Raw genomic sequence first — 8,133 nt, 5'->3', positions numbered from 1 at the left:
AAAAAAAAAAAAAAAAAAAAAAAAAAAAAAAAAGAGGATTAGTCCATCTAATCAGGTAATTCTCAAGCTGCAGTCCAGAAACCCCTTATAATCTGTGAAGCCCAGTTCAGAACAAAACTAGTCTGGTCTCAAATAATCACTACTAAAATCATCACTTTTCTATGTAATATTCACAAATGCTTTTCATATCCATTTTAAAATGTCTCAAGAGATGAGCCTTTCAGTACTTAGCTTCTTAAAGTCTGCTTAAACTGCCTACAGTTCAGTGATTCCTGGTGATTATTGAACTGGAGATGCCACTAAAAAGCTGTTTTCTTAACAGGAAATTATTTGATCCTTGATGGGTATGGAACAGTGCAGGAGAGCTCCACGGATGAGGAGGTATCGTCTCTGGTTCTCCAGTGCACGACAGGTGCCCGCACCTCTTTGGACTCTGCACGGAGACACACCATTTCCCCACGGGACACCCAGTCGGATGGAGGAAGYTCCCCGTTTGCTGAGGAGATGATGGCCTCGCACTGGGGGGCAGTTGAAGAGCCCTGCTCAGTTGTAGCAAGCCCTCACTTCTCTATAGAGTCACGGATGCAGATGATGCAGTATATTCAGAAGATAGAGAATGACCTTGAAAAATTAAAGGTATAGTGTATTTATATTTACAGTTTCCAGGATTTCTGTATTTGTTAGGCTTTGTTTTAGAAGAGAGCTTGAAAAGTTAGCAAACTGCAAAAGGTAGCAAACTGCAAAAGGACTCCTTCCTTGTTGTTAATGAAGGGAGTAGTCTCCCTTTCTGTCTTTGGCTCTTAACTGCGGAAGCATTTGAAGCAGCAGCTTGCTGCCATTTCACTTGCATTAGGTTCTGGGTTCCAAGAAGCAAGCAATTAGACGTAGGAGGTGTTACTTTGGTGTTAGTTAGGAGATTCATACTTTTCTTGAGGGATAGGACAAACCAATGCAAATCTGTACCAGTGGACTTTTGAAGGGACCACTGACCTAAGGAAAATAATTACCTGATATAAAAAACTTAAGTGCATTGCCTGTTGTTCCTACAGTAAAATGAAAGTAGTAATTTGCGATAGTAACGAGACTTATTTTTCCCAAAATGATTTTTTGCTTATGTTGTGGATTTCCTATCCATCATAGGCTTATTTATTTCTTTATGTGTTTTAGGAGGTTGAGGAAGACTACACCATTCTCCGTCGCCAAGGGCTGGCTGGATCAGCCTCCACAGGAGAGCACTCAGGTATGCAACAGACCTTTGCTTGTTGAATTTCTGTGAATTAATAGCATACACCACACTGGCTTCAGGTATTAACCAAAAAGCACAAAGTTATTAATGTTCCGCAGGAAAAAGGTTTTAGCTACTTCAGCAGCTCCCACAGGACTGAGGCCATGCTGTTTCCAGGAAAAGTCAGTGAAACCCAGTAAGACAAATGGGCAGAGGAGCTCGTCCTTCCTGTGAAAAAGCAGTTTGTAAGCTAAGGCACCCCTGCCTACCCAAGCCCTATGTTTTGGGATGTGCAGCTTGTCTTGCAAAGAAGGCCAAATTGACTTAGAGTCCCAAAGGCAGATTGTGGAATATGTTAAATGTTCTTCTTCTCTGTGGTGTTTCTGACACTGTATGAAGTGGTTGCCACGGGTCCATTTAAATTGGCCTCGAGTATCCTTGAGCTGTAATTCCTAGAAGTATTAACAGAGATGTTCAGGTTAAATGTGTGRGCTGTCCCACACACCATGCTTTCTTTGTTAATACTGTGTGTTAAGAAATGTTAACCATTTGTCTCACGGTAGCTTCATCCTCTCTTTCTGTCTTTTCTTTTTGAATCTCCTATAGATAAAAGTTAGTCACATTTTCAGAAGTGGCTGAAGGTTGGATGAAGAGTGTCAGTACCCAGCACCCACTGTCTTCTACGTGAACTCTGAGACATGAGGATTTTTGTCTGTGGGCCACCAAGTGTGAACCGCACTCTARTGGAGTGGGCATTGGGTGTTTTCCTGTGGGGCATCTGCACTGTCTTGTCAGTGAGGGAGTCTCTTCTGCTCTACGCCTCTCTCCTTGTTACCAGAAATTCATTTTTGATTCAGAACAGAAAAACCAAACCAAATGTACAGAGCTTTGGGTGTAGGATATAAAAATGTATTTAGACATTTAAAAAGAAAATCAATGTATTTATTTGACTTCATTCCGTGTATCAAAAGCACATTTTAATTTTTTAATTTGCCTTTATTGTTTTGTTTTTAATTGGGTAGTGGCAGTTCTAGCCCTCTGCACATGGTACACTCTGTCTCCAGCTGTTCCTGAACAGGTCAGKTCAGAGGGAGAGAGTGTGTCTGTGTGCACGTGTATCTTCACTGGACTGGACTCTGCACTCCCTGTGGGCAATGAAACTGCCATGCCATGCGAAGAGCTACTTATGAAGGTGTTAAGATGACTGTGGCTGGAACTATCTGTATTCTACAGTTGCATGTGAACTGCTTATGTCATCACATGTGTAACAAGAATTTTTCCATGCACTAAATAGCCAGGCACTTGAGATTGGCAAACATTTTTTTTCCTCCCCCTCTCCCGTTTAGGATCTGCTTTGTTGACAYGCAGAATTGGACTGGGAGACCAGGAAGATGGATTTAATTTTTTTTTCTTGACTTTGTTGGCTTTCATCATTGTCTTCTTTGTAAAGTGATAAAAATGCTTGGACCTGCAGCACTTTTGTAACTCTTCTCTGGATCAAAAAGAAAAAAAAATGCAAACCCAGAAGTGTTTCAAAGATACAGGGCAGATGAGTGTCTGTCTCCTGATTCACTACTGAATGAATAAGGGCTGCCATTTGAGTTAGCCACAGGTACTGCTGATTTATAGGGCCAGTAAATTTTAGTACCTGAAGGTATGTCTTGCTGAGGACTTGGGGTGTTTTTTTCTGTCTCCTCTCTCTCTCTCTCTCTCTCTCTCTCTCTCTCTCTCTCTCTCTCTCTCTCTCTCTCTCTCTCTCTCTCTCTCTCTCTTTTTTTTTCCTTTGAATACTGATTTGTGCCAATGGGTTCTTGCTGAAGCAGCTGTGCAAAGCAAAGATGGCTGAAACAGCTTTTCAGTACTTCCTTAAGCTGGTTCCAATGGGTTTTGCTGTTGGGGTTCCTTCCACTCTGGGGACAAGATGGTAAATGTCAGGCTGGCAGAAGAGCTCTCACTGGACAGCTTAAAATGGTCATGCCTCTGCTCTGAAAGTGCTCCTAGAGCAGACACTTTCTGCTTGGAGCAGGGTAATACAAGCTGTCCTCCCTCTCACAGGCACCTTTAATAAGACTGCTAGTGGAAATTGGGTAAAACAGTCTTTTTTGTATCCTCTTTCCTAGTTTTAAACCACTTAACCCAAACTGAACAGTATATCAGACCTGTAAATGCCATTAGCATGTTAGAACTGTTACAGTGTTGTCTGCATTACAGTGTGGATCAGGAAGTGCTGAGAATCTGTCTCTAGTCAGCATAAAGATGGGACTCCCTGCTCCATTAACACAGACATGTCTTATCTTTAGTTGCTGGCAGAGAATCAAATCTGCCCTTTTYCTATTCCTGTGTAGCAAAAAGCAGTTCCTCTTTTTCTCATTAGAAAAAAATGCAAGGGATAAGTTCTTATAAACATCAACACAGGTTAAAGCTGAAATGATTTGGGACCTGGTGTGAAAGTTAGAGCCATAAGCCATTACAGAGCAGGGAGGAATTTCTCTTGCATTAAGAGCAAATTGCACAAAGTATTATTTTTCACCAGCAGGAGCATTACACTGCCGACACAAGCCAAAGTGTTTCTTCCATTCTGGCAGGAACTTCCTCTTCCTCTTGAGTGACCAATGTGTGTTCTATTACCCCTGCATGAATATACTGTCAGTATTAGCCAAGCGCTTCCATGGGTAGGATCTCTCCTCCTCACCTTCAGCCACATGGTTCCTTCGGTTATAAATACCTAGACTTCCTTCAAGAAGCTCCAAAGTTAAAATGCTGCCTCATGCTGCTTTTGCCTGATCCTGCCAGAAAGAGAACTGGGTYGTAGCCAGACTTGGTGTTTAATCCCCTTTTTGTCTTACAGAAAAAGACTCTTGTTCTTCCACCCCAAAGCTCCCTTGGTCGGTTGGCATGATGCCTGTCTGGGACTACGCACTCCAGAAACAAGAGCAGTTGTTTTGACCTTAGGTCTCTTAAAGCTTTCTAGCAGTTTCCATGGCTGCTTGAAAATCAACCTTGACCTGTACTGAACAGAGATAGCTGATCTCGAGTTTTCAAGGGTATGTTTATAGACCAGCGAAGAYAGAAGCTGTGAAGGCCTGRTGATTGAAGGCAAAGTCTCTGGTTTTTTGGTTTTCTCTGCCTTGTGAGATTCCTTAGGGTCATGGTGCGCAGCATCCTGCACAAGAAGTGTGCAGCTGGTCTGATGGACCTTGTGGGAACAATCTGGACATGCTGCTTACAGCACTTCCAGCTTTGTGTAAGTATTTTGGAGCATCATCCTCCACTGTGTTGTTTCATCTCTAATAGGTGTAGCAACAGTGAAAAAGCTGGAAAGGTTTCCATGTCATCTGCCCTTTACATTTCTGCCTCCAGAGCTGCTAAACTGGAGGACTTTGCCCACCATCTCCTGATGCTGCCTTGGACAAAATGCATTAGGAGGTGAGGTGCAGTTCTGTCCCTGTCGCCTCCCTAGATGTGCAACAGGAAACATTTTCATGGCAGAGAAAAAGACTTCAGGATGCATGAAATGTCTCAAGTGAAGGAGACTGCAGAGAGCTTTAGGGCATGTTGGAGACAGAGTCAGGTTTTGGGGGGAATATAGAAGGGCACACTGTTCTGTGTCCTGTTTGGATTTTGTTTCATCTGGCCTTCTCATACTACATTGATCATTCTCACAAATATGGTATTAATCSTCTCTAGAAAAATAGATGCTGGGGGGAGGGATTCTTTGTCTTAGGATTGCCATAACCTGAAATAACAGAGGATTCCTGTTTGTTTCCTTGTTTCCTGTGTACTGCATGCACATGCCTTCCTGTGTGGAAGGAGCTGGAACTCAAATGCACTTTTCAAGATTCTCACTTCTTGTTTCTCTTCAAGCCAACAGATTACCCTTCTTTAAATTCCAGTTTCTAGTGCAAGGGACTCGGTTAATTTGTCCCTGACTGGTGATTGTACATTCCTTTATTCTAACTGGACAGCAGAATAGGACACTGATCTCTGGTTTGTTTGTTCCTGCTTCCTTTTCCCTCCCCCAGTGATTTATTTTTTTCAAACTAAATGCCCAAGAGTTTCTTATATGGGGAGTAAGGATGTATTATAGCAATCATACTTTTATATTCTTCTGAGAAGTGCTTTCTCCTCTGCTGTTAYGTGGTCTCATGCATGGATCAGAAGAAGGAGGGCTGGGTACTTTTCTGGAAGGGGGAATTTTCTTTTGCCTGTGGGAGAGGAGAAAAGCAAATAGCAAAACAGTGTGGGATCACTCTGATGGCTTGGTCATGCCTTGTCTGCAGGGAGTGGAGATTCTTTAAGATCCTGTAGATGAGATCAGAAGAAAGGTTGAGGAATATAAACCTGAAGAGCCAAGAGATCTGGATGGTTTTGGTAAGCTTTCAGATAGCACTATGCCTATTCACRTTGTTTCCATAAAACGCAGATATTCTGATTTACAGATGCTGTCCCAGTTATTATAAGAGGAGTCTGTTCCTCTGCAGGTGATCCTTGATTATGATTTGAGTGCTTGATGGTATTTGGTATTTTGCTCCTCTGCTCCCCAAAGAAATCCCTTATTTCCTTCTCCTTCCCCCAAAGGTGCCAACTGACAAGCAGATGTACTGCAAAAGGGATACTGCAGCCAAAACACTGCTGTTTTAYTTTGAATTAAGTCTTTTGGAGCTCTCTTCATACTAAAATACTTTTATTTTCTTTGTACAACATACAATCATGTACTCTTAACAGAGATTTACTTTAAAGAGAAGAAGAAATCTGGAAGTATTCTTTAAAAAAAATACACAAAAATCTTTATTAATAATCCTGTATTTTTACTGATCATGTTTGAATGTCTAAAAAGACTTTATTGTTCTAATTATCCAGATGTATGTTTGTAAAATAGCTCTTTTATGACTTAGCTGATAAGGTTGTATGTTTCTGGAATTAAATATTGGTCACTTAAAAAATCTGTTTCAGGATCTGGGAAATAGAAAATCTAAGCGTTTCAAATATCATTAAATAAGCTTAAAGGAAAAAAAAAGTTTTGTCTGATGGGTTTTTTGGGGTGTTGTTTTGTTTTAATTGCCTACAGCATTTGGCAGGACAAACTGTTCCAGAGAGAAAACTTGATGGGCAGAGCAAGCTTTCATTTGGTACAAATGACCTTTCAGAATCTGCTGATGCTGTTCAAATGTGGAAATCTTTTTCTTACAATTAATGCAGGTTTGTACCACAGTTCTTAKTGAACTTCCTTAGCTCCTCTTTGAAAAAATAGAGAGCAAGGGAGAGAGACTCCTGAGGTCTCCCAAAGAGAGGTGGCAGCAGAGATGCCTTGTTATATGCCTAGCTTCATGTGGCTGCGTAAGGCACGCATAAGGGGGRGTGTATTTGTTTAGTTTGTATAATATAGGAAGGAGTATCATGCTAAGCTAGGGCAAAAGAAAAATCGAGAAAACTAAATGCTATTCTGTACAGCAGAAGAGTACTTATTTGGGATAAGAGTTGCTTTTTCATCCATAGTAGTGTGTATTTTCTTCCCTTAGGCCATCTTTATTGTACATGCAAGGACTGATATGGAAGAGGATTTTTTCCATTTATAGTGCATTTTCTACTTATGTAACACTCACTGTTGCTTTACTTTCTGTTGCTGATAGCTCTTTCTTCATATYGCTAATGAATTTAATGAGCACTTCAAAAACTCCAAGGTAGCTGTTAATGCAGCCGCCCCTCTGATCATATTGGACGATTAAATCAGCGAGTCTCACTTTGTTTCGAGTCACTTTTGTGTACCCGTGCACCTGCAGTTTACTCACTGTAAGGGTTGCCTTTTACTTTTTAGTTTAGCAGTTGCAGACCAAACCCAACCAGAAACATCGTGCAATGTAGTTWGTTTGTTTTGTTAATTCATAAGACTGCATTTGTTAAAAAAAACCCAAAAACTGTTTCAACACTATGAACTGTCTGATGAACTGTCTGATGTAGCCTTTCAAAATGATCTTATATCTTAGTATTTTGCAAATATTCATTAGTAGAGTCTTGCTGGTTGATTTTGCCCATGAAGCATAACAGCAAGCCTTTGCTGTTCAACTAAAAGGTTGCAGATTTATATCTTTCAAATTCCACTGAGCTTAAACAATAGCTTGCTTTTGCTCTATAAAATGAATCTTCTTTCTCACATATGTCTTTGAGGTTTAAGACGTTTGGTTTCTTCCAGATAGTYCTTCTTGAGACATACTTTTGTGGAACATTCACAAAGACAGGGAATATGTGTGAAGTGATGTGTAAGGTAAAGCAAGACGATCATTTTTTACCTCTTTAGGCTTTACACTGTTTTACCGACTTAGAGCTTCTACAAGTTGGAGCTTCCATCCTGTGCTTGACGGCCCTTGTCTCCTTCTTATCAGATATGGGATAGTGTTCTCAKGCAGCCAGTCACATAGCAGAAGTTTTATTTTACTGCTCTGTGTATCTATGCRTGGGAGCACTTGAGGTTTTTCATTTCCATCCATTTATGGTTCTTTTTTCCCTCTGCTATGATCAAATAGAAATTTGAAAGAGAAGCAAAATTGAAACTTGCTGTTGGGGGAACTTGCAAATTTTTTAATAGGGAACATCTGTGTGAAGAGTTTYATTCCAAGACTTCTGTTTTGGTGTGCTGTCTGCAGAGGACGCTTGACACACATCCCTATCATTTAGCGATGCACCTATCYGTACCTTTAGACTTTTATGGTAAGTGATATATTCATGTTTCTGAGTTGATAAAAACAGATATGAATAAGAAGCAAACACCAAAGTGGAAAGCAAACAAACAGAAACTAATTTTGATATTTTTTTCCAAATGTTCAGACTCCTTCCACTTTCTCCCCCAGCCTCTCTCTCTCTCTCTCTCTCTCCCTCTCTCTCTCTCTGTCTCTCTCTCCCCCCTCTCTCTC

The 8,133-nt window shown here is 40.8% G+C and overlaps 1 protein-coding gene across 1 annotated transcript in view; it reads left to right on the top strand.

The window, feature by feature from the left end:
* Positions 1 to 1,266, top strand: part of ARHGEF12 (Rho guanine nucleotide exchange factor 12) — a 63,260-nt gene extending 61,994 nt beyond the window's left edge. Inside the window, exons 39-40 of the mRNA XM_026038127.1 lie at positions 323 to 636; positions 1,168 to 1,266. Of these exons, the coding sequence (XP_025893912.1) occupies positions 323 to 636; positions 1,168 to 1,266 (413 nt within the window). The remainder of the gene's footprint in view (positions 1 to 322; positions 637 to 1,167) is intronic.
* The last annotated feature ends 6,867 nt before the right edge of the window (positions 1,267 to 8,133 follow it).

Source organism: Nothoprocta perdicaria, unplaced genomic scaffold (assembly GCF_003342845.1).
Source record: "Nothoprocta perdicaria isolate Ctin4 unplaced genomic scaffold, notPer1 scaffold_201, whole genome shotgun sequence".
Lineage (NCBI taxonomy): Eukaryota > Metazoa > Chordata > Aves > Tinamiformes > Tinamidae > Nothoprocta > Nothoprocta perdicaria.
Note: the sequence above shows the minus strand (reverse complement) of the source record. Positions and strands in the feature narration are given on the sequence as shown.